Consider the following 27,441-nt stretch of genomic DNA (forward strand, 5'->3'; position numbering starts at 1 on the left):
TAAGTAGTTTCTATGGTTACTTAAGAGGTAGAATCAATAGGACTTAGTGACAGATTATCTATGGAGGGAGAGAGAGAAGAAAATTAAGAGGTTAATTCCTAGGTTTTTGGCTTGAGGATAAATGATGTGAATCCTTTTTGAAATAGGAAATACCAAAAAGAATCATATTTGAAGGAGGAACTTTCAGTTTTGGGCTCATTGAATATAAATTTTTGTTTTTTGTTTTTGAGACATCCAAATAGAGATGTCAAATAGATAGCTGGATAAGTGGATCTGGAGCTTCTGAAGACTATGTGGTTTTTGTTGTTGTTGATCTATGGGTTGCTAGTAATGCTGTGCATGAGGGTAAGATTGATTGGGAAAAAAGTATAGGACAAGATGAGGGCGTAGGACCAATCCTTGAGGAGCCCTAACCTTTGATGGCTGGAGAAAGGAACATGAACCTACAGAGGAGACTTGAGTCATTTTTTTGAAAAAAGGTTAAAAACCTGTGTGCAGGAGGGAGTGTTTGACAGTATCAAATGCTCCTGAGAAGTGTGTAAAGACGAGGATGATACAATGGCCTTTGGACTTGGTAACATGGAGAAACCACTGATGACATTAGCAAGAGAAAATTTCGGATGTAATAGAAGGTAGGAATGTGGAGATATAGTGTCTATGTAGTTTTTCAAAAAGTTTGAGGGAAGCCGAGAAGTAAGTAGGATGGTAGCTGAGGAGTCCAGCTCCAGGCTAAAATTCTATGTGTGATCTTTTAGACCCAACCATAAAGCATTCTTGTTCCTAGCCCGGGTGCTTCCATTCAGAGGCCTCCTTTATTTCTGATCTGAAGTACTTTTCTGCACTTTGATTCAGTACTTTTCCATTCCTAGCCCTTCCCCATTTCTCTCCCCATGGTTCACTGGTCCATAAAGAGGCAAGAGCTTTTTGCTCTGGGTTCTTCAGCAGTGAGACAACCATTCTTCCCACCCCCTGCTCCGATCCCAGTGCAACCACCTGAACCTCACCCATGCTGTTCTTGGAGGGAAAAATGGAACAATGGGCTCCTTTTTGCCTCTTGGTTGCACTGTTATAAGTAAGTAAAGTTTTGATTGTTATCTTCATATTGACTCATTGTCCTAACTCACTACCTTAACCCCTGATTGCTCCACAGTAGCAGTACAGGGTGGGAGAAAGAGAACAAATAACTGAAGGAGTGAATTCCTTGACAAAGATAGAGGAGCTGATTCCAGAGGCCTTGTGGTTGGAATGGCCTTTGTTCGAAGGAACCTCAACCATCATCTCTATGAAGTATTTCCTGGACTCTGCTACCCACAGCTTCTACCTTTTCCCCACCCTTATAGTCCCCCAAGAAACATTCTCATGAAATTAGAATTCTAACGTAGCATTTATAATGCTTTGTTGAGCTATTTACTTCTCTGCTTTTCCTAATGAAACCTTCCAATTCTAATTTTGTGGACATTAGCTAATGTTAGTGATATGTAAATAAATTGTTTTAGTTAACCATATCCCAAGACCTGAAGACTTTTATCTTTAAGGTATAGTTTTGGGAAAGTTAGAATCTGATTGACATTGCATACCAAGAATCTATACTTATTAAAAAGCGCCATGTGGTAACAAAGCAGAAGGTTTGCTTAAATAAATAATTAACTTGGGGAATGAATACAGACATAGAAGCCACATAAAATAAGTACTGAATGTGTAAGTGCTAGACTACGGAGAAGTTTCTGTAAGGGCAGTGCAGTTGACCTTGGTAGCCACAGATTTAATATTCTGTCTGTTCAAAGGGGGCCTATGTTGCATGTGAGAATTTGTAATTTTCATGTGTCATGATGTTAAGGTGTATGTGCAGGATGATGTTCAGGAGTCATGTCACTTAGCTGGTGAAAGAAACCATTTGACTGCTCAGCATTTTATCTCAGTGGCTTTGTTTCGTTCTGATCTTAATTATTTGAACAGTGCTCATGAAGGGTCTGCACAATGATGATGATGTTGATAATAATTAGTAATATATGCTAAGAGTAATCTGATAAGCACTTTACATGCATTATTACATTCACAACTTAGGGTGCTTGGAAGTTTCTAGGACTTATTTATTGAATACTAGGAGTGACTGTAAGTTTGGAAATGTAAGATATTATTATGAACATAATAGAAGTGGGAGTTTGGTTCTTGTACAATAAATATATAGAATTTGAAGGTGTGTCAAGGAAGAGGAAGACTGTTTTAGATAGATGAATGCATGAGCAGAATAAAATCATGGAAATGATAATGGACTGATCTGAGAAGAGGTACATTTTGGATAGTAGTAGAAAATTATTACCCAGATATTATAGGCTATAAAGCAGACAGAGACATGAACTTGGGGTTTGAAGATATTAACGTTAGGGAGAAGAGTGTTGGAGGAATTTTGGTGTGCAGTGATAGGAACCAAAACTAATATAGAAAGAGTGGGAAGGAAGAGAATGTAGCAGAACTTGGACCAATCTGGATCAATTATTGAAGGGTTCACCATTTCTGTTTATCTCATGCATTATGGATATAACTATGTCCATTAGCTCAGTTCCAGTTTCACACTCTCCAACTCTAAATTTAATTCATCTGTGTCTTGTATATTCATGTATCAAATTTAGGAAGATTCTATTAGTATTAAACACTGTAGAGAGTTTAAAGATGGACAGAAATGTACTGAGTCTTTAAAGCGAATACTGAAGGTAACAGGAGTGAACACAGATAATTTATGGATCTTTTTCAAGGGTATAGAGAATAGGAAAAATGTGGATTCAGTATAGACCTAGCCTTATTTTATCTAATACAGCAGGCAGCATTTCTATTATAAAAGAAGTATGAGCTTTGGATTCAGAGTTAGAGCAATTCTGGCCATCTTAGCAAGTTACTTTCTTGCCTTAAGTTACTCTACTCTAAGCAGATCTCTTATTTACAAAATGAGGATAATGTACTACTCCACAGAGCTGCTGTGAGGATTTAAAAACAAACAAAAAAAAACTTCAAAAAAATTAGACCAACAGTAATGTATTTTCATGGAAGATATTTTGGAAAACACATAAGCAAAGCATTAGAATGAACATAAAAATCAGTCAGAATCCACTGTTAAAACATATTCGTAACATTTTAGTTTATAACCTTTCAGTTACATGTAGATACACATATGTACTCATATCAAACACATGCATGTATGAAACTTTTTTTTAACAACTCTAATATCATATCATACTGTAATAGGCTTTTTTAAAAACCTCAGTATGCCATAAAAACATTTTTTATGGAAATATACAACTACATCATAATTTTTAATGGCTATATCGTTTTCTGTTTTATGGATGTTATAATGTTTTATTTCATAGTTTGCCATTATTGGGCATTAATTTATTCCAAGTTTGTTGTTGTTGTTTTTATTTGTCTTATATTAAATACAATGGAGTGATTAGTGTCTTGTGACTCTAACACTGGGGTAAGCCCAGAGATGTAGAACCTTCAGGTCAAAGGCTTTATGTGTATTATTGAAATTGTGGAACATATTCCTCTTGTTCTTTGGAAAACTTGTATTGTTTTCTGCTCTCATAAGTAGCATATGAGGGTCCTGATTCCCCATACCTTTGCCAACACTAGAAACATTATCATTTGTTTTCATCTTTGCTTGTTTCCTACGTGAAAATGGAGTTTAGTTTTATCTTGCAGATCTATGCACTATAATAATTCCCTGAATGTTTGTTAGCTATTTATACAGATACTTCTTTTTGTGAATATTGTGAGAATTCAATATTATAAGTGTAAATGACCAGACTCAGCACCTGGTATATATTAGTCTGTCATTGAGGATCAGTATTCTTTATTACTTAAATCCTCACTCCTTTGCAGCTTCTTTCCCAATTATGGTTCTAGTAGGAGAATACTGTAAAATTTTGTTTCATTGTTAAAGTTATTGTTTTTACAGATAGTAATAAATTCTCTTGATTAAAATTTGGGCAGTGAACTTGGGCTGCCTGTTTTCACATCTGCCTTTTAATAGCTGAGGGGTATACTGTGTGATCTACTTCACCTCTCTAAGCCCCAGTTATCTCATCTATAAAGTAGGGATAATAATTTTATCTCTTTATAATAAGGGTTAAATGAGCTAATTGACTTACTACAGTGCTTGGTACATAGTATTCAGTATTTCCTCGTAGGTAGAATCTCTAAGAAGGTCAGCTTACTTAGATAATATGATCAAAAATTTAAGTGCTGAGAAGTGCAAAGAGGTCTTTAGAAAATGGCACATTGTTTGAGAAGAATCTTGAATTATAGGCTGTGGAATTTATTTTGATTCACTAAGCAAAGAAAGAATTTTAGTACTGTGGTTTTATTTCCTAGCACTATTAGGTGCTTACCAGATTAAAATCACACCTTAGTTTTTTTGTTTCCTTTTAGAGTATCAGTGTAGTTACAAAGGAGAACATCAGAGGGAAGAGAAGTAGCATCAAAAGACTTTATAATTGAATAATCAATTTCTGAGTTATTGGAAGTTTGCTTTTCTCAGGAAAAATATGTGTTGCACTCTCTCAGTTTTAGCAGCTGAAGACATTAGTAGGATACTTAAATGTATTTGTTATCTTTTATTTAGAATTGTTTACTGAATTATATACAGATAGATATTGCTTTTAGGAAGCTGTTGGAACATTATGATGATAAACTTCCTTGAAAGTAGAAATTTATATTTAATTGTATTTAAATCTTATAAATAACTATACTTTATATTTAAAAACAAATTTATATTTATGCAAATATAATAAATATATAAATTTAAGTTATTTAGGCTTAAATACTAGAGAAGAAATATATTGGTTTATTTCCCCTTTTAAAAATTATTTTCCCCATTCCTCCAAGTGAAATAAACATAAAATTCATAAATGATTTTTAAATCTAATGATCAGTTATTCTTTTTTTACATCCTAGTTTTTTATTGAGGTATAGTTAATTTACTATATATATAATATATACATTCTTTTTCAGATTATTTTCCATTATAGGTTATTACAATATATTGAATATAGTTCCCTATGCTATACAGTAGGTCCTTGTTATGTAGTTTATATATAGTAGTGTATATCTGTTAATCCCAAATTCCAAATTTATCCCTCTCCCCCTTTCCTCACCAAAGGCATTTTTGGATTGGGGAGCATAGGGGAAAGTGGGACTTGTGGAGGGTAAATAAGAGATAGCTTGGAATATGCACATGTGTATTCAACTAACCATACATGTTGGTCATCTTTTATTCCCCAGCTTACATCCTCTCATTCTGTATTCTTCCTCTGGCCATTGCTTCAGCAAACAGCCATGTGCAGGTGTGGTCTAACCGTGTCTCACTCAGCTGCATCACTTATCTCCTGCCTTCTGCCGTGTGCTTCCTGCTGTAGTGTGGGAAGGCAATCTGAAGTGCTAGGGAGTTAACACTGCATGGGACAAACTTGACCAACAGGGGACCAGAGCTGGGGGGATAAATACTTCTCTCTTGCAATTTCAGACAATTATGAGACACATAGTTCTTTAGAGGATCTTCAGCAGGACTGAATTCCAGTTGCCCACAGAAGCATAAACAGCTTAATAACACATGCTTGATTTAGTTGTTCCTCTTACCCTATTTCATTCTTCCAGGTCCTCCTCTTCTGAGCTCTGGGGGTCATTCTCCCAAATAAACCACTTGCCTGCAAGCCCTTTCTCAGACCCTGCTTTTTAGGAGAACCAAAGCTAAATGATGAACACATTTCAGATGTTTTTCAGAATTTTAAGAAGAATAAACAGCTTCTATATTTTGAGCACTGTTGATGTGCCAGGTGCTATATCTTTTTTAAAAATAAAGATTAATTTTAATTTCCATTAAATTAACACATACATACAGTTTAAGAGGTCAAACAGCACACTGTGGTATAGTTAAACAATAATCTCCTATTGTCTCCCTGACTGCTGTCATCCCACTTCCCGGAGGCAAGCAAGTTTAATTCTTGTCAGTATCTCTCCATTGTTCTAAGTATCATCAATTTATCAACTTCAGGCATTATTTATTAAAAGCCTATTATGCTAGATGACATTTTAGTTCTTTTACACTCACCACCCCACCTGTTCTACCATCTTGTAATTATTTTTTATTGAATTACAACCAGTGTTTACATTAATGTGACTATATAAATATCATTCATTGATGATCCAAGTACTATGGCTCCTTGTATATCTTTTTGCTTCCTAAACTGTATAACTATTTCTCCTAACTTTTCCCCCCTATTTCCTGTCCTAGGCTCAGCAGGGCCTGCTGTAGAACTGTCACTCTGGGACTTCCTTCCCCCTTCTTCTTGGGACTGTTTCTCTTCATGACTCTACTATGATGTTTCCCCATTTCTTGGAATAAGTGTCCTCCACTTTGTTAGTTTACTTCATAATTTTTTCTGTCATCTGTTCAGTAACATCTTAAACAAGGATGGATGAATGGAAGTCAAAACATAACATAACATAAAATTCATAAATGATTTTTAAATCTAGTGATCAGTTATTCTTTTACATCCTAGTTTTATTTAGAATAAGAAGTCAGAAAACTCAAATGTCCAACAGTCATGTATATGTTAACCTATTGTACATCTATGAACAGAATAGTATATAAACAGTAGAAATATTATATGTAAATACATTAATTGACACCTGAGAAGCTGTTTATAGTATATAATTAAGTAGTGAAAAAATTTAAGCTATGTATATAACAAATCAATGATGATTCCATATTTGTAAGAAAATAAGTGTATTTGTGTGTTTGTATAAGAAGGGAGGAAAATACTAACATATACATTGAGGTATCTTGGCTGGTGGGATTTCAGATGATTTTTATTTTTTTCTTCATTATAACCAGACGTAATTTTGAATTTTTCTCCAATAAGCATTTATTATTTGCGGGACTGCTGGTCCATATGGCACCTTTGTGCATACTCGGAGAATCTGTCTCTTCTTCCAGTGGATGCAGTACCACACCAAGATGCACTACTTGGCCAGGAAATATAGCTTTTAGCTTCTACTGCCCCATTAGGTTTTTCTTTATTTTTTTCCCTCCACATAATGAACAACATGCACAACTGTACATAGACCTGAAAACTTACATGATAAAAATTATTTAAAATTAAAGACTAAAAGAAATATGACCTTTTAATGCATCTACTCTGGACAGGCTACTCTCCTTACTTGACCTCTAACAGGTCATGTAGGACCTTTGGGCTTGCTCTCCTTGCCTCTTCTTTTCTACTTACCCACTTTGCTCAAATGCAGTCAGTTCTTCAGTATCCAGCTAAAATTATCCCTCCTCTTTGAAATATTGCCCAACCACTTTAACACATACGGCAATTTCTCCGTCTTCTGAACTTCTCTAGAACTAGGTCAAGAACAGGAATTGAAGGGAGTGGTGGTGAATAGGTTGTACCTCACTTGCTAACTGCAGAAAACTGACAGTGACTCCTTAGTGTTGAGAAAGATTCTTGAGCTACATCTGGCCTCAGTGGGAAAGAGGATTGTCATTGATTATGAACCTTAGTCCGGTGGAAATAGCAGATAGGTAGCATGTTCACATGCTAATTCCCTGCCTGGCTTGGATGTTAACCATTTCATATATTAGTCTTGGTTTGACAATACAGTTTAAACATCCATGGTACTTTTTGTTGATGATGTTTGTTTATTTTGCTGTTACTGTTTTTATTATCCTCTCAGAATTTATCACAGAGCCTAGGTATGAGGGTGTTCAATAATTATATTTCTGTTGCTCTTCCTTTATTCTTGATGTTCCAAGTTTCCTTCTAGTATAATTTCCCTTTGTCTGAAACACTTCCTGTAGCAGTTCTTTTAGATCAGATATACCTGTGATGAGTTCTCTTAGTTTTTCTTCATCTGGGACTGTTGCCTAGCACACAGCTTGAAAAATATTGAAATCTCTCTTCTTTTCCATGTAGGCCCTTCTGTGTCATTCAGAACCTCTTTACCTGAATAACTGTAAATAACTTATGATACATACCAACTTAAAGTGTTCAGCTTCCCATTGGAATAAGCTCAGTGTGTATCCTAAGCCCTCAGCTGTTCAATTTAAACTTGCCCTGATGTAATGGATGCTTACTAAATTTGTAAAACTAATAAAAGAATCTTAAAAAGAACAGTACACATAAAATTCAGTAACCATAGTACACTTGTCTGTGCAAATGATTTATAAGTCCTAGAGCAGAATTTATGCAAATAATAATGTCAGATGAATAACTACTTGTAAAATACAAATGTCTGAAAACTACCATTCTGAACTGTGGTGACCTAAGAGTATACAAGGGTGAATCAAAAATTACGTGCACTCTGACTGTAGAATTTATTTTAATTAGCTTTTAGAAAAGACAAATACATCATTTTTGAACATAAGCGCCTTGCTTTTCAATACACTTTGTCCATCTGTCAACAAGCTTTCATATTCCCTCATTAAAAAATGTTTCAGGCTAAGCTGCAATCCATGAATGCTCTGCTGTCTTCACTTCTTCATCAGAAGTCAATCTTTGTCCTTGTAGGGCTGCTTTTGGGGGCCAAACAGGTGAAAGTCCAATGGAGCAAGATCAGGACTATAGGGAGGATGCTTTAACACCTCAAAACGAAGTTTTTGCAGAGTGTCAATAGTGTGGCAGAAGTGTGTAGATGTGCACACCCTCAGACCATAAAAAACGAATCACTGCATGCTGCTTTTCTTTCGTGCAGATCACAAGTGGGGCATCCATTTTTTCTTGCACTGCAGTTACAAATGAACTGATGTAACACGTTCACAACTGCACAATAGTGACTGGGGAAACAGTAGCCTTGAATGGAAAGTGCTGATAAGACAGTGTGGCCAACAGAAATTTTAATATAACCAGAGTGAGCATAATTTTTGACTCACCCCCGTACATTTAGATCCACTAATTTGCAAGATATTTTTCAGTCAGGAGAAAAATGGTGAGAATTCTAACCAAACCTAGTAAGCTGAAACTGAGAATCCTAGGAAGATCTTTTTGGAACTCAGTGGTGATATTCTGTATTTTTGTTATTGGGGTTAAAATGTAAAGAAATTTTTAATTGACTCCTTTCAAAGAGATCAGGATAGAAGAATGTTCTCATGTCAAGATATACATGGTATTTTTATTGGATGCTAGACATTGAGCCAAGCTCTTTATATGTATTTATTTGAAAAGTAGACTGACTTTCCTTTATAGGTATTATAGTTGAAACAGATTTTAAGGTGGCTAAAAAAGCTAACATCTGTAAGGATGTTTCTTAATTTTGAAAGTGGAATACAGCCCATTTAGTCTGTCACATTGAACCACTAATTACTGTGACTTCAGTGTGCCTGCCGATTGTCTTTTTAATCCTTGATTTGAATTTAAGAATGGCAGATTAGAGAATATGTATATCCTGGCGAAGTTATTTAGTTAGGTAGTAGAGTTGAAATTTGAACCCAGGTTTTTCTTAGATTTATAATATTACCAAGTTTTCCCTTTATAACATCTGACACATAACAGAAAAACATCTTATACATGTGAAAATTTATCAATTATTATTTGAGATAGAAGCTGTGGATATTTTTATAACTTATAACTCAGGCTTTTAAAAACCTTGACTGCCATAAAAAAAATAGCTCACATAGATTTTTGCTTTATGAGCGAGTACAGAATTAACTGTGATCTTTTCTCTCATAGCTGTAGAAAACTGCAGCATAGTAATCTTTTAAAAGTGAATAATATGCTTAGTTCATGACAAAAAAACCTGTAAAAATTTTTATTACTTAAGAGTTAAACTCTGTGTTTCATAATTATTGTATATGTACATATTTTATGTGGGTAAATACATGTATCAATTATAATCAACATTACTGATTATAAATACATTTAATCTTTTATTTCTTGGTCAGTGGAATGAGGTATTAATGCTACTTTTTTTAGTTATATGTATTATAGTTTATTTATCTATTTATTTATTTGTTTTTGGCTGTGTTGGGTCTCCGTTGCTGCACAGAGGCTTTCTCTAGTTGTGGTGAGTGGGGGGCTACTCTTTGTTGCAGTGTGCGGGCTTCTCATTGCGGTGGCTTCTCTCGTTGCAGAGCTTGGGCTCTAGGCATGAGGGCTTCAGTAGTTGTGGCTCGCGGGCTCTAGAGCACAGGCTCAGTAGTTGTGGCGCATGGGCTTGTTGCTCCATGGCATGTGGGTTCTTCCTGGACCATGACTTGAACCTGTGTCCCCTGCATTGACAGGCAGATTCTTAACCACTGTGCCACCAGGGAAGTCCTATAGTTTGTTTTATAACTAAATACTCACTGGATTTTGGCTTGCTTTATGAGATAGTTTTGGTTTATATTTATTTTGTTACTTTTCTTTTCTCCACCCAAAAAAGTTACTTTCCTTCTGGATGTCTTTTGTTTATTTAATTTGTTGTAAAATATTCCTTTTATAAGTAAATTCATAATAGATTTTAGATTGATTTAATAGGGGATGATGAGAAAAATTTACTTTTACTAGGAGAAGCAAGTGATTAAAATTTTTTTTCTAAGGTAATGGTTTGACAATTTTGTGACAAAATATTGAGAGTAAAAGGAATGCTGGTGGAGGGTTTTTTTTGTTTGTTTGTTTGTTTGTTTTTGATTCCTTGACCAGATTCCCTTAGACCATTATAAAACCTAAATGATCACTTTGGTGTAATTTTTTCTCATATTTAAAAAAAAATGTTGATCCCTTACTAGTAAGACGAGATCCAAAAAAATCTTAGTCTATTTGTGTAGAAATTTCGTGAGAGGATATGCTTTATAATAGCAACAATTTCTAGATTTAGAGCATGCTTCCTTTGGTGAAATAATGAAATCTGTTTGCCACAAAGGTAAATCAGTAGCTTTATTTTAATTTTTTTTTTCCTTGCCTCCCGTGGTATGATTGATGCATGGCATGTTCTTACTGGAAGGAGACCTAACATTGACACTGACAGGTGCCACAGGTTTATTTAGGACAACCTCAGCCTTCTCCCAGTTAGTTTCAAAATGTCTGCCTCATACATGTTGAGCCACTGCATTTCCTGCTTTAAAGCCTCGTGTTATGCCAACATTACTATCTGTGCTGCCTCAACTACAAATTGGATGAACAGCCCGTGACACTTTTTCAATATTATTACATTAAACCAAGTGGATTTTGATTGATAACCTAATATTCAACTAATGCAAAACATCAATCATGGCAAGTATATTAATTATTTAATATTGCAGTCTAATTCAGAAATCGATGTGCTGCATGAGAGGAAGGGAAACTCATGGTTCCCAGAAGATTTAAGACAGGGAATGATTAAAAAAAGACCTGCTGTACTCCTGTGTGTTAGTTCGATACAAATCTTTATTCATTTGCCAATAATCTCTTCCCATTTTCCACTTCAGGACCATTTTATCAGTTTTGAGACCTATAATTGAATTAAGTCTGCTTTCAGCACAGGGCAAAAGGAGTTGCACAAATATTGATGAAGTCATGACAGGGACAACCCAAGAGACAGACCACTAAAGAGGACAAGCTTTATACCATTTGTTGCAAGATCCTTCTATCAGTGTCTTGAATCTTGCCTCTTTATTTTAAAAAAATTCATTAGACTTTTAGAACCACTCTTAAGACCTTTGTATTTAAATATCTATTGTAATAACAGATATCTATAGCACATTACAACTTATGGTGTACTTTCATATACATTATCTTGCTTATTTTTTCAGAGTAAACCTAAGTGTTAGGTAAAGTAAGTGTTAAAAAATCTTCACATCATAGGTGAACAATTTGAGCTTCAGAGAATTTGGATTATTACCCAAGCTCATTCAACTATTTTGTAAGTAGAGCTTAAATTTGAGTTGAGGTATTTCGCTTCTAGAAACAGGATTATACATCATGCTGTCTCATGTAGTATTTATGTACTCATGATGCTTTATCTGTGTTGTTTTGAGATGGCCACCCTTCCTTGCCTTTCTGACCAAAGTAAGACTAAATAAAGAAAACTGATTTTTATGAAGAGCTTGTTGAAACTTCTTGGTGTCCCAATCTATGATACATATTAAGCTTTACGATGCAAACCTTCTGGATATAAATGAAAATTTCTTGATCTTTCATATCTTTTACTGGAAGAGAATGGCTTTCTTTTGTGTGTATATAGCAAAATATATACATACATCAAATACATATATATATATGTATGTATATATGAAGGGGGGAAGTGGCTTAAATATATTTTGTCATTAAAGTCACTATCCAACTTTCTTTTGGTTCATGTTTGTCTGGTTATATCTTTTACTATCTCTTTTTGGAAACCTTTCTGGATCCTTTTTGTTTTATGTGTCTCTTGTAAGTCGCACATTGCTAGATTTGTTTCATACCCAATCTAAGAATCTTATCTGGCATTTTAATTCTGCGTTGTTATGGTGACCTTTCTTTAGTTTTCTTTTTAGTCATTGATTACTAAGATTACAGTAATTACTATGTTATATGCCAGGCTTTACTTGCTTTATCTTCTTGCTTCTTCCTGAATTTATTTCTCTTCTTATTGTATTACATTCCTAAGAACTTTTGAATTTTCCTGAGACTTTGTATGTTGAAAATTTCTTTATTTTTCCTTTAATTTAAGTAACAGTTTATTCACTAAATATAAATTCTAGGTTTACAGTTCTTTTTCTTTTTTAAACACTTTCTCTTGAAAGTTAATACTCCATTGTCTAGCATTAGTGTTGAGAAGTCTGATGTCAGTGCTTGTTTTCCTTTATGGTGGGGTATGCTTTTTCTTTCTGAAAACTTTTTGACTTTTCTCTTAATCTATAATATTATAGCCTTAATTATCCTTATATTATGCTTTGTCGTGGATTTTTCTTTGTCCTGTTCACTGTTGTATATAATCTTTTGATCTAATATTTGAATATTTCTGTATCTAGGAAATTTTTGTCATTATTTCTTCAAATACTTCTCTTTTATTTTGTCTTTGCTTTCCTTCTGGGATTCCTGTTTTATAGATGTTCACACTCCTATTATATAGGAGTTCACACTCCCGTTCTTAATTTTATTTCTTCTTTGTTCTGTCTTTCATACCTTTCCTATGCCTTCTGGGAGAGTTTCTTCTATCCCATGTCCCAGCTCTCTAATTTATTCTTGGTCTGTAGCTATTGTGCTTTCAGTTCCTCCTCTGAGTTCTTTATTTCAAACTATTGTATTTCTAATACTCATTATATTTATTCTTTTTCATAATTGTTTTTCATATATATTTTCTAAAAATCTTCCCTTATCTTTGAATATGTTATTATACTTATATTCTTGCTCAGTCTGTTTTCTCTGGATGAAGTTGCTTTCTTTGTTGTTTTTCTGTTCCTGTGCCTACATGCCTCAAAGGTCTTAAAATTTTCCTTGTGTGCTTCTCTTTTATTTTCTTGCAACATTCAGCTGCCTTGGCTATTAATTTTAACCTAAGGAGGGGGGTGAAAGTCTAGGCTCTAGCTTGTGCTCCTCCAGGTTAAGTGTTCTACTCTGGGCTCAGTCAACCATTTTTTCCATTGTGTTCTCTTACTTTTTCAAAAACAACCCGAAACAAAACAAAGCAAAACAACCACCCACACCCACATACATGCAACTTCCAATACTATTCTTCCAAACAACCGCTCACTGTTGTAGTTGCCTTGGTTCTTTGAGTGGTATGGGGCTTGGTAGGACCACTGAGACCTGGAATGGTTGCTGCTGACTCTCTGTCCAAGCTTGTCTTCATGGTGGTTAGATATCAGACTCTTATTAGTTGAATACGTACTCTGATTCAGGCACTGTATTGATGCTGGGATATAAAAATTAGAAAGATGTAATTCATGTCCTCAAGGAGTTTTCATTTTAGTGATTGTCAACGGGAAAGTAAATACGTATTTGTAATAAAGTATGAGAACTTTGTGATGTGAATACATGGGAGCAGTCAGTACTTCATTTGTGAGGAAAAGAGGTTTCCCCAGCAGAGGTTCTTTTTAGGTTGAGTCCTAAAGAGTGTTTTTATATTTTAGATAGATGAGAAGGATTAGAGAAGGTTGGGACAAAAGGAACATCTCAGGTAGAGAGAGCTAGCGGTTCAGTGATGATTAAAGCAAGGTTAAGTAGTTTGTTATGGCTGTTGCTGTACTTTCTATGTGATATAGCTTTGGCAAAATAACAGAGGGAATTAGTAAACTGGACTGTAGTAGTGTATCATGGATTTTAAGAAGGCAATTGACATGATTAAGTTTACATTTTACAAAGATCTTACTATATTATAGAGAATGAATTGACATGAGGCAAGGCAGGGGCCACTGAGACCCATTAAGAAGCTTTGCAATAATCAGGGAGAGAAAAAATGATGGCCTAAAATAAGACATAGCTGTGAAGATGGAAAGAAGCAGTTAAATCTAAGTGATAATTAAGGATGTTGGATACTAAGACCTTGTGGTTGATTACATTTGTTTATATTTGGTAGGGAAGGAAAGGGGCATGTGTCATGGATGATGCCTAGTTTTCTTTCAGGCGTTCTGTTCAAAATGCATATTTCCTAAAATCATTTAATGTAAAGAATCACTTGGAAACATAACAAAGCAATAGCCTAGACAACCTTTCCTTCCTTCCTTCCTTCCTTCCTTCCTTCCTTCCTTCCTTCCTTCCTTCCTTCCTTCCTTAAGAATAGTTTCTTATCCTTGATTCCAAAATGCAAATAACTCAGAAAACTGGGCGATTTTCCCTAAGTTTGTGAGAAAGTCTGCTCACAGTAAAATCTACCCTGAGATGGGGCTATTTATAGTCTTTGTTTATCCCACTTTGTGTGGACATTCATATGTTTCTTTCAGAATTATTAATATGTACAATGATGAGATGCTGCTTCAAGCCTTGCTGTCAGTATTTTATGACATACACTATATGTACCTTTTTACCTTTCTTAAAATCCAGAATACTCTAATGAAGCATATCTAGCCCCAGTGGCTTCAGATAATGAATTATGGACTTGTACTTTGAATATGGGCATTTTTTGTTCTTTTATATCACAGCTTTATTTTCTAATAAGAACCATGATGTGACAGTGTAGCCATGGGGGAAAATGAAGTAGATATGTATTATATAGTGTAAATGTACTTGGCTCCAAGATAGATTGCCAAGTTCAGGTACAAAACAGTGTGTATAGTATGTTTCTGTTTGGGTTGAAAAAAAAAAGAGAAGAAGAAGAGAAACACATAGATACACACAGAAGCATGCATACACACATGCATAGACTATCTTTGGAAGCACAAATAGCTAATATCAGTTGATTGAGAACTGGGAGTCAGTGATGGGAAGAAGGTTTAATTTTATTGTAGTCTGTATACACACACACATACATATTACACTGTCAGGTGTTTCACTGTATGTATTCCTCTTTTTGCTTAAATTTTGAATTATACAAATGGTTATATATGAGATTTCCTTTTGAAAACGTAAAGATTTATCTGACTTCTAGCTCCAACAAACACATTAATTTTATAATAATAAAGGTAAAAATAATTATTTATGTATCTATTGGCCTTCTCTGACACCTTGTTGCAATTTATTTCTGTCATTTGTCATTAGGGCTGCATCCAGAGAATAAGTTTCAGAAATCTTTAAATTTTTACATGTTGAATATATAGCATTGCCAGAAGCAGAAAGCAGAAAAGAGAATGGCTAAAGATGAGTACTAATCAGTAGACAATGCAATTTATTCCCAGGATGCTGGACTGGGCAGTGAGAACAAAGGTTGGAAGCCATGAGTATGGTTTGCAAGCAGTAGATCCAAAGGGAAAAGATAGGGAAATTTGAAAAGATTGTATAGCAAGACAAAAGAAACGGAAGTAAGTAGACTTTTGGCAAAGAAAAAAAAAACAGAGACAAAGAGAAAAGAAATAAAGTTGGGGCTCCTTCACAGAAAGAAAGAGGTGTAGGGAAAAGATTAACCATCGTGAATGCAGTACTGTTGGATGCTTCATAATTATTTTCCACAGTGTGGTAGTAGAAGTATAATTTTATGTTGAAGCAAATAAGGCGTGGTGTTAATGATGGAATTAAAATACTATTTGATTGGAGTGAGAAAAGTCAAAGTCCCTTTGTCACTAATAAATTAGCATTGACTGAAATCAGGACAAATATCCAGCTATTGCCATATTTCACCAAATGTGCATTTAAATTATCTTTGCTACTTGCACAGTCATTTGTATTTTTAGTTTCATCAGGACTCTTTTTTTAAAGTGAAAAGATATAAATTAAATACTTAAAATATATTGTGATATTTGGTGTTTGCATTTCCATTGGTGATTATTTTGCTTTTAAATATTACAATAGTCTTAGGTTCTGATTTGTAGTGGGCACTAAGTTGATAAAATTTATGGCAGGAAAAATTTAAGATTTAGTTATTTAGCTATATACTCACAAACACTCTTTTTGTGCATATTTATATAAAAATGCACCTATTGATGGATAAATATTTGATAAAGCAAATATAGTAAAATGTACATTGTAGACTCTAGATGGTAGAACCTGTATATTTGAACATTTTCATAATAAACGTTGAAAAAACAAACTAATTTGTAAAATAAAGATAGTGTGCAAACAGTAAAACAATAATACATTTGATTTCTTTTTGTTCCCCACTGACTGAAAAATCTGAAACATTTCTACCAGACAAATATCAATTTTAGTGGTAGTACTGCTGTTAGATGTAAATAAATTATCTGTTCCCTGAGGAAATTTTGTCCTTAGAAACAGTGTTATTATGAACATTAGGAAAGATATATGAAAAAATTATAAAGGTTTGTAAAATATTTTTGAGGTAAACATAAATTATAACCTACAGGGGTTTAACAACTATTTTAAACTTTTATTCTTCTATTTTAGGGAATCTGGAAACATCAAAGCTGGATTAGAACATCTGGTAAGTCCTAATTTTCTCTTGAACATTTGCATCATCTTTGATATCTGCATTCTAAATGAACACTTTTGAATGAGCTTTGAATACCTTGTATTGAGAAAGTCAACCATTTCCCAAAGGGTCAGCTTACTGTTATTATGTGAAGGCACTTACATTTTCATTTATCTTATCATTTCAAGGGAATTAAATTTTTTTTAAATTACTTTTTTTCTGATGTAGAGATGAAATAAAATGGATGACAATCCTTGGATTGATGATTGCTTTAATTATAAACAAAAATGTTTGGTGTAGAATTTTTGGCATATCTTGATCTGACAAAAACAAGCTTGTGTTTTAAGAAAAACACAATCAAATATTGCATGCATAAATATGGTATGTTTTAGCAATTTAACTGCTTTGAAAGAAGTGCACAGCTTTGTTTTTCCTGATGTCTTTGCTTTATGAATAATGCATTGGTTTAAACTACATTCAGTTTTAGAATATAAAATAATTGAGATGCAAAATTTTTGGTTTAAGTAAACATTTTTAAAGCACAAGTAAAATTCCAACTGACTTAACGTTAAAATCTGTCCATTGATCAAAAAATTGGAAAAACTATTGTATTATACCAGGTCCAAAATTCATTGAGCTCACCACATTGAGTGTTCATTACAACATTAAGTAGTTCATTTAAACAGAGCATTATAAAGTCATGCTCTGGTATCTGGTCAAATTCAAATGTTGAATAATTAATGATAGAGATTCTTTTGTAAATACAATCTAAGTACTTTTATAATGCAAGACTTCATTCGTATATCATATTGTAGCTTTGTTAACTATTAATGTGCTTTTGTTCTGCTTCCACAAAGCAAAGAGTAGCAAAAGGCAGCTTCTTTTTTATTTATAGTAGTTTTAGAGTTGGAAAGGGTATTTGGTTTTTCTTTCAATAGCTAAAGGAAAGTGAGGAAATCTAGACTTTTTAAAAATGATAAAGTCATCCTAAAAATTACAGATTAATTATTAAAAGCAGAATATAATAAACTAGTTAGAAAAATTGAAGTATATATATTTGTCCAGATTAGAAATAATTAAATAATGTTGTTATTCTCATTATTAAAAATTGTTTCTTGTCCCTGTTTATCACTTCATAGTGGCACATAATATTTAGGACATATATAAGGACATCAGAATAAAAATATTAATCTAAGATATATAATGCCAGTATCAACTGGTGGCTTATAATAAGGAAGAACAACTAACATAGTGCCAAAATGAGCTGTCTTTTATATTCGCTTGTAAATTTTTTTTAAAATTTTATTTATTTATTTTTATTGGCTGTGTTGGGTCTTTTTTTGCTGTGCGCGGGCTTTCTTTTTAGTTGCGGTGAGTGGGGGCTACTCTTCCTTGTGGTGCGCGGGCTCCTTGTTGCCGTGGCTTCTCTTGTTGCGGAGCACGGGCTCTAGGCGCATGGGCTTCAGTAGTTGCAGCACATGGGCTCCATAGTTGTGGCTCACGGGCTCTAAAGCTCAGGCTCAATAGTTGTGGCACACGGGCTTAGTTGCTCCGCGGCATGTGGGATCTTCCTGGAGCAGGGATTGAACCTGTGTCCCCTGCATTGGCAGGCGGATTCTCAACCACTGTGCCACCTAGGAAACCCCCCTTGTAAATTATTATTTAATAATAAGACTTTGTATTTACTTGGTTCATATTCATCAGTAAATGAGTTAGATCCTTTTTTTTTTTTTTTGGTTTAAATTCTGTATTTTGTTAATATTCACTAGTATGAACTTATTTTCAGTGACAATTTCATGCATTTATACTCTACTTACAATCTTATGCAGCAGTGGTGTTCTAACTGCCTTGGGCTGCCAGGAAGTCTCCCCAAAGCAGGTGGCACTCCAGACTTCCACTGCCCACTTTAGCCAAATAGTTCCCACTTCTAATTATTTTGTATACTTTCAAACTTTTAAAATAAGATTGCATCGAAACAAAGTGTTCTTCAGCTGAAAATATTTAAAAACCTTTTCCATTCCTGACCCTATGTTATATTTCATTTTTATCTGTGTCATATACATTATGTGTATTTCAAAGATAATGCACTGTAGGGATGAGAGAGCCAGGATTAGTATAACAGGTAGTGGAAGTAGATGATTTTAATGTATTTTACCTAAGTTATTCAAACTTTATAGCTTGACCTTGTAAAATTGACGCACAGACTGTGAACTATTAACAATAACATGAATACATATTATATATATACATGTATATTGCTTTGTACACTAATAATATTCAGTAAAGTCAATGATATTCTTTATAACTGCCTAAGAAGGAAGTGAACTTAAGAATTCATTGGTTGAGCGCAAAGAAACCTGTCTGTCTAGCAACTGTGGGCTCCTTGGGTTTCTGTCTTTACTTTCCAGCTGAACAGATACTTAGAGCCCTTGCCTTCTAGCACATATACCTCTTCTTTGAATGAGCCCTTGCCTTCTAGCACATATACCTCTTCTTTGAATTGGCTGTATACCAAATACAATTAGAAGTATAGAGTCTAATAGATTGATTTTAAAAAATATATGGTGTAAAATTAAAATGAGAAGAGCATCCCACACATTTGGAATTAATTTTTTCTTTATGTATCCTTCTTCAGTCTTTGTCTTTTCAAATTTATTTGGGTTATCATAGAAAATTAGCATTGTTCTAAGAGAAGGTAAAAGCCAATATAAATTTCAATGACTTAAGAAAAATGAGATGCAGTATATTTGCCACAAGGGCACATATATGGTTGCAGTGTCTGTACTCTGTTTATGGGCTCTTCTTGGAATATATAGTTATCTGTAATTCTGGAAGGGAGAAAGCAGATGTGGGTATATGGAGAAAAGAGTAAGATAGGTGGACTCTGTTTCCCTGGAACCTCTTCAAGGGCAGATTCATTTATTTGTCACAGTCTCTCAAGCCCTTAATTCAGTCTTTATTCCATCAGTCCTTTCTGTCTGTGTTGCCAACTTTTCCTGGGAACAGTCCAGCATGTCATCTTAGCTTAAATTTCTTATAATACACTCCCCAATACCATTTTATTTTTCTTCTCACAAACTTGTGTACTACCCGTAAAGCCTATGTCTGTTTAAAATTCTAGACAGAGCTTTTGAAGGTTGGTGTCCTGTCATCCATTGATGATTCTTGCCTGATGCTTGCGAAATTGAGATTTTTTCCAACTCTACCACTCCCCCTGTATTTAGCAGCCAACATTCTATACTATAAGGAAAAGGCCATCCTTCTTTCTTATTTTATTTATCTAGTTATTGTGAGCTCAGATTCATGAATAGGTTATTATCAATTACTTTTGTTATTTATTTTGACACTTAAATTGTCCCAGATTGTCAAGGGGGTCTTCTTTCAAGATGGTTTCTGGGTACTTTTGACATGCTCCCATTTTTTTTTTAAGCACGTTCTTATTTTCTGACACAACAAGATGTTTCAGGCTTATCTTGTACCTTCCCTGTCCCACTCCCAAAATTAGCCATTTCTTCAAATTACCCTATTTCATTTTAGAGGAAAATGGTATTTTAGGAATGAAGGTCTGGACATGTGATGTACTCATTGTCTCTGGGATTTCATTACTTCTAGGACCTTTGAGTCCTAGATTAGATAGAAAAATAGAGGTAGGTACGGAAGTACATACGTAAATATTTTTAAGAATATATGAGTCATACTGATACCTTCAATTTCAGTCCAAACCACCGAATTCTTCCTTATCCTCCCCCATTTCATATTTGTAATTCCCTTTATGTAAAGTGAGAACTCGGGCTCCTAACAACACTAAAACGTTTTACCCATTTGCTCAATCAGTACAACTATATCTTTTGAAAAGAAACTTAAGATTTCAAGATTTATTTGTAGTTCTTTTCCCCCTTGAGTATAGTTTATTCATTTGAAATATAATGGCATTCGTTTCCATTTGCATTCAGTTTTAGGTGCCTTTGTTCCCATTCTTCTTGATTTAATTATGTTTAAATATCTATAATGTTAGCATACTTCCAGAAGTCAAAATATGATACACAATGGTATCCTCAGAGAGGTATCACTCCCTTCCTTTCTAGCTATTCTCTATTCCTTGTAGGCAGCATATTTTATTAACTTCTTGTTTATCCTTCCTGTGCTTTTTGTAAGATTATGTGTATATGCATATTTGTATGTATTTCTATTTCCTGTTTCTTATAAAGAGCATATTGTAGGGAATTCTCTGGAGGTCCAGTGGTTAGGACTCTGCACTTCCACTGCCAGGGGCCTGGGTTTGATCCCTGGTCGGGGAGCAAAGATCCTGCAAGCCGCGAAGTGCAGCCAATGAATGAATAAATGAATAAACAAATAAATAAATAATTTTTAAAAAAGCATATTGTACATACTTTTTTGTACTTTGCTGTTTTCACTTATCAACACATCCTGGAAATCACTCCATAATTACTGTGTGTGTCATATTTACTGTTTCTTTCTCTATTTAGCTATATCTTCTTTATCAGGGGTTTGAGATTTTAGCTCAACTTGCATGCCTGCCACAATTTCATATATGCTGACAGAAGACACAAGAGTCCCTGGGTCAGAGACAGAACATTTTCTTACTAACAGCACATACTTCATGGTTGTATAGGTTCCCCTTGACCCCCAAGTCCCATGGGGTAATGCTGCACACCTGTGGATTTGTGTCACAGCTGAGGCCCTCCAGATATAGGAGTCCTTTAAGGAGCTGTTAGAAAATCTGCCCAAACTTTGCCCAAGAGAAAGACAATATCTTTATTATCCTGGTTAGGTAAGAAACCTGCCTTCTGGCCCAGGGGGAGATTCTGTCTCTATCTTCCAACACAGTTGATAAAAGATGTACAGAATACTATGGAGAATTGTCTCTGAAGAGCTGCTGTAATTATGATGATGAAACTTAGGAAGGTTTGCATTTTTGTTCTAGTGATTACCTTTGTATTTATACCTTTTGTAATGGTTTTAATTCCCCTTGCCCCTATTTATCCTCATAGAAGGCATCCTTTGACTCCCACCTATTACCTCCATTATAGACAATGCTCCTGTCGTACTTTACCTTTCTTCCTTTTCCTCCCCTTTCTTCTTATTGTGGTTTTTACTACTTTGTTAAAATATAAAATGTTTGCATACTATTCTTCCACCTTGCTGTTACCTTGTTTTAGAATCACCTTTAAAATTAGATATATTAAATATTTGCCATCAGTTTGTTTGCTGATGTTTCCCCACTTATCTCCTGTTTATATAAAACTCATCCACTAGTGTATTCCTCAGGAAAGGCTCCTTTGTACAATGTTCCCCCAAATCTTGCATATTCCAAGCGGTTTTTCTGGAGTCTTACCACTTGAATGACAGCTTGACTGGACATAAAATCCTTGGCTTACAGTTTTTTCCTTGACTTTCTTGAGATATTATTCTGCTCTTGATATCTCTGGTACCAGCATTTTTTTTTTTTTTTTTTTTTTTTGCCTTTGTAGCTAATTAGATTTTTTTGCCTTGAGACATTACCATTTTTTCATTGATCTTGCTTTTACTAGGATAATTCTCAAAGTTGATTGTTTCTGGCTAATATTTCTGGGCAATTTCATATGTAGACTTAAGTTTTCTCATTTCCAGAAACAATTTTCATGGATTATAGAATTAAATATTAGTCTGTTTCATTGTTTTATTTTCTTCTTTAGTGACTCCAATATATAATCTTTCTTTGTTTGTCTTCTATTTCAATCCCTTTCTCTCTGACTCTTTTTACTATTTTACTTACTTTGTTTTTATTGTCAATTGTTTTCTTGCTTTTATTCAGTATTTCTTATTAAATTTTCATTCAGATTTATTCTTCTATGTGCACCTTATAATGTATTCTCTATATCTGAAATATTTCCCCTTCCATTTCTGTTTTTATTTTTTGAATATCTGATTCTAGGTTTTCCGTTTGTGATTTGTCCAGTGAGTCTTGTGCTTTGTAATTGGTTTTAGGGAAAGAATTTTCATTTGCTGAAATGTTTTAATTTGCATTTTCTGGTTACTTCTTATAGTAGCTTTATATGTGAGTGATTTGATTTCTTTCTTTTCTTTCTCTTCCCCTCTTTCTCCCCTCCTCCCTTTCTTTCTTCCTTTTTTTTTTTTTTAAATCCTAGACATTTTATACACAGGGTTCCTAGTTTAAGGGTGCCCTCTTCTGCAGTATATCAAAGCATAATTTCTCTAATGGATGATTTTGGGGGTGGTAGGGAGGAAGGGGTTGGCATGTCTTGTTTCTTTTTAGCAGTTTGTTTCTTACTGCTTTCTTCTTTCTTGTCAGTGACATATGTTCTATGTACCTGATTTTCTCCCAGAAGCAGCTTCCTGAGGCTGCCTCTGCTGGTCCCACTCACTTTCAAGCCCCTTCCCTCTAGCTGGTGCTATGGTAACACCAAAGGCTAGGCCTATGGTCATTATTTTGGCATTTTAGTGTTGTACTTTGTTTTTCTGGGGATGATTTTTGTTTGTACTTCTAGTTATGTGTGTGTGTGTGTGTGTATCAGGGTCAGCATGGGGGATGGGGTGTCTTTGAAAATCTTTGCCTCAAAAGAGAAATTCATAATGAAAAATGTCAGAAATCAGTGTTGAGTAGACCTTGAATCCTATGGAGTCCTCCTACAGGGATCCTGCAGAATGGTCAGCAGAATTGAATACAAAACATCTTAGAGTTCAGTTTCCATATCTATTTAAACTTAGAGAAAAAGAGTGGAAACATTGCTTATAATGTTGTGTTTAGTTAGATTTTATAATGAACTTAAGGAAATAGTACTTTTATTTGATGAAGAATCATATACAAATTAAAGACGTTCTGATGTGACTCCAGTATATGTCTGTTAACACAGTAGGGCTGGAGGAGTGAAGGTGGGTGGTTATTAAGTGGTGATGTTGCTCCTGACTATTTTTTTTATTAACAGTGGGCTAGAGTGTGGGAAATTGACCTTAAGTTCTCTGTTATATTAAAGGTAGCTGACTCCATATTTTTCTACCATCTTATGTTTTTAAATTCAGGTTAATATGAGTAGTAGCCCTTATTGAACTACGTAATGGGGGTTAAAAGATTTACTTTTTAGAGTGTTTTTAATGCAGTCAATCAGGTGACATTAACATGCATTTTTATTGTTACAATTATAAAAGTGTACAGGAGATAGAACCTTGCCATTTCATTACAATATAGCTATTGTTTTATTAGCTAACTATAAAAATAATGCTCTGCTTTCCACTTGGGAGAGAGATTGAGATCTGAATATGTTAGGTTGAGCTATATGAAAAATTTTCACCTTTTTTAGGTCAAAATAGTTTAGTGGGTTGTTCCTGGCTTAAAAGAAGGACTGCTGTGCCATGTCCCCTTTGGCAGGGAATGAAGTGAATTATCCTGATCGGTATGATATTTCTAAAGCTTCCCTTGTTCTCTTTTCTGAAAAGTCAAATAACTGGAGGTGGGTTGGGGTAAGAGTACATGATCTAGGTCAGTGCTTCACCATTTTTAATGTGCATATGAGTCTCCTGGGGATATTGTTTAGACTTTGGGCCTGGGATGGGACTTGAGATTCTGCATTTAGCAAGCTCCCAAGTGAGGCAAATGCTGCTGGTCTAGCGACCACCAGAAAGAAAAGTACATTGAGAGGCATCGACTTGAAAGACGTATGTCCAATGAACAAGGCCCTCTGCATCTGATGAAAAATCTAGATATTCCCCTATATACTCATTGAGTGTGATTCTGCAACCTGTGAATGATTGGGCACTGATAAACCCAGAGAGACAGACACTCCACAGGTTTATACAGGGCAAAAAATTTCATCATCTTACTCTGTGAGAATAGCAAAAGGCTAATTTTTTTTTCTTTATTTGGGTTCTGGATGTTAAGTTGTATATTTCAGGGCTGGAGATGGACACTAGGACTAATAATACCTTGTTCAGCAGTAGGTGGAACGTTAAATAAGTGATAAGTCTTTTAGTAAAATGGGTTACAAGTACTTACAACTTTAAGTGGGATTTGCTTTCTATTAATAGTTGAATAGCAAAAGAACTCTGGAGCCATACCTGTGGGTTTTTTCTCCTCACAGAGGTCTCATTTATGTTTCTTATATTGTATAACATTTGAGAGTGATGACCTACTTGTCCTTGTGGTCAGGCAACACAGTCTGATTATTTTAGGTGTTGAAAAGCAACTGTCATTAATAGCTTGTTTAGCCCATCAGTGGTTTGTAGAATATAGTCACTGCTTGCCAGAAATGTAGGCAGGCCCACTGTTATTACATGCTCATCAATAATACTACATTCTAATAAAAGCCCTTTTCTCTCTGTTCTAGGCTGTTTTGCATAAAACTTGCAAATAGAACGGCTATATTTCAGTTCATAGACTAATGATTTTATTTAATGCAAGCATAAACAGTTTATGTATTATTGTCATACTTTTGAGCATGCAGGCAGAGGTTTTGAATCCTATTCTAAAGCTGAGGTTATGAACCCTATTCTAAAGTCACTCATCCTTTGTCTGTTACGTTTTAAAATACCTGTCTTACTTTAATGTTTCACCACTGTGTTCTGAAAAAATGTTTTTGACATTTGTCCAAATGAGTTTGAGAATATAGTTATCTCACAATACACTGATGTTATTCATACACTGTATATATTTATTAAACACTGATGAAAATATTTATTACCTCATATACTATTTAGGGACTTCAATGTAATAGATCCCTCTCTTCCCAACATTTTAATTTTTTTTTTTAAGCTAAGCCGATATATATTCGAGGTTTAGGGTAAATGTGCATATTAAAACAGGCACTTTCCTTAAACTGTGATCATGAAATAAAATAGCATGAAGTTTTTCTTCTTTCTGGAAGATCAATTCCATAAATTTTTCTCTCGTTCCTTTTGCCAAACAGGTGTGTCCTATGAATGTATGCAAATTAAAATACCTTTAATGTGGATTAAATGTTAATATCATGTTACTGCCATGATTTCTTAGGCAGTTTACAAGTCCTAAATCTGGGAACCGGCTCACATTTCAGTCAGAAACAGTATCTTGTCAGCAATCCATTTCTCTGAAACATTTTGATCAGTTACAGGTTTATTAAAAATTGCTTCTGCAGTAAATGATTAATAAATATTATCTAGTCATCCAAACAGCACGAACTTGGGCCCTTTTTCTACCCTTTCTCCCTCCCCTCTCTTCTAAAGAAAGATCTGTTGGTTGTTGCATTTTTACGACACAGTGGTCTTGGTAGAAAATGATGACCAGTTAGCTTAAAAAATAAAAAAAAGATGAAAATATGTCATGTCATTTTCATGATATTACTAATAGTCTCAGATTTATGTTTAACTTAGATAAAATTTATTTTCTGATGTTTATGCACATGTGCTTATTAAAGCTTTATAAAGTAAAACCAAATATTCTAAGTACATTAAGTAACCCCCAATTCCCATTATTCAAGAGTCTGAAAGTCAGGCCTTCTCAAAACCATGGGAGTAACTGAATATTGTATTCGGATATTTTTTATTCTAGTTCAGGACACCATAGGTTCTGCTTCATTGCAGAGATCCCCACAAGGTACCTGCTTGTTATTTCATGCTTTTCTTAGGGTCTAAGGTCTGTAACTGCAGAGAGGAAACTAGCAGCAGAGGAAACAGGGTTGCTTTTTTTATTTCTCCAGTCAAAGCATTAGGAGTTAAGATGGAGAATGCCTTTGCCACAGTGGTATCTTTTGCCACACTCCTTACCATTTGCCACAGATTTATAGCATCATTGTTTAACTTTGTTTTAGGAAAGGCACAGCATGGGGTGTTAGGAGAACGTAATTTTACTGTGTGACCTCCAGCAATGCACATAACCTCTCTGTTTCACTACTTTAATTTTCTCTCTGTTCATAGGCTGTTGAAATAGTGTGAGAATTTGTAGAAGCATAAGACTTTCCACAAGTGTCTCATTTATTTTATAGAGAAATAAAAAAAATCTTATCAGTTCCAGTTATGTAACTTCAGATTGCTGCAAACAGTATCTCAGTTCTAATATACTCACAGTAAGCTGTGGGAAAATTTTGTCCTTTAAATGCTCACATTCTCTCCCTTTTAAAAAATTATTATATACTTTTAAATATTATAAATCAATACATGTTTTATTGTAATGGTCAAAAACTGATAGGTATATAAATAAAAAAATTAATATATCTTCTATCTGCCACCGATTCAGTATTAATAGTTTAGTAACCTTCTTTCTGTACCTTGCTGTATTCCCAAATGTACATATGCATATATTATTATACTTAGCTTTTTGTTTATTTATAAAATAGAATCATACTATGTATGATATTTTACAGCTTGCACTTTTTCTTTGCTCTGTACTGGATACAGTGTGCATATATATACACATAAATCTGGTTTTTGCTAGAAATATCAAAATGTTGGAAGTTAATACTATTACCATTTTGTTTAATGCATTCATACAGGATGTTT

General features: G+C 34.4%; 1 protein-coding gene across 5 annotated transcripts in view; it reads left to right on the forward strand.

The window, feature by feature from the left end:
• Window positions 1-27,441, forward strand: part of RSRC1 (arginine and serine rich coiled-coil 1) — a 441,996-nt gene that overhangs the window by 184,187 nt on the left and 230,368 nt on the right. For all 5 annotated transcript variants that reach the window (XM_057737932.1, XM_057737931.1, XM_057737935.1 and 2 more), the window contains one exon: window positions 16,929-16,965. In XM_057737932.1, coding sequence (XP_057593915.1) covers window positions 16,929-16,965 — 37 coding nt within the window. The remainder of the gene's footprint in view (window positions 1-16,928; window positions 16,966-27,441) is intronic.

This window comes from Hippopotamus amphibius, chromosome 6, assembly GCF_030028045.1.
Source record: "Hippopotamus amphibius kiboko isolate mHipAmp2 chromosome 6, mHipAmp2.hap2, whole genome shotgun sequence".
Lineage (NCBI taxonomy): Eukaryota > Metazoa > Chordata > Mammalia > Artiodactyla > Hippopotamidae > Hippopotamus > Hippopotamus amphibius.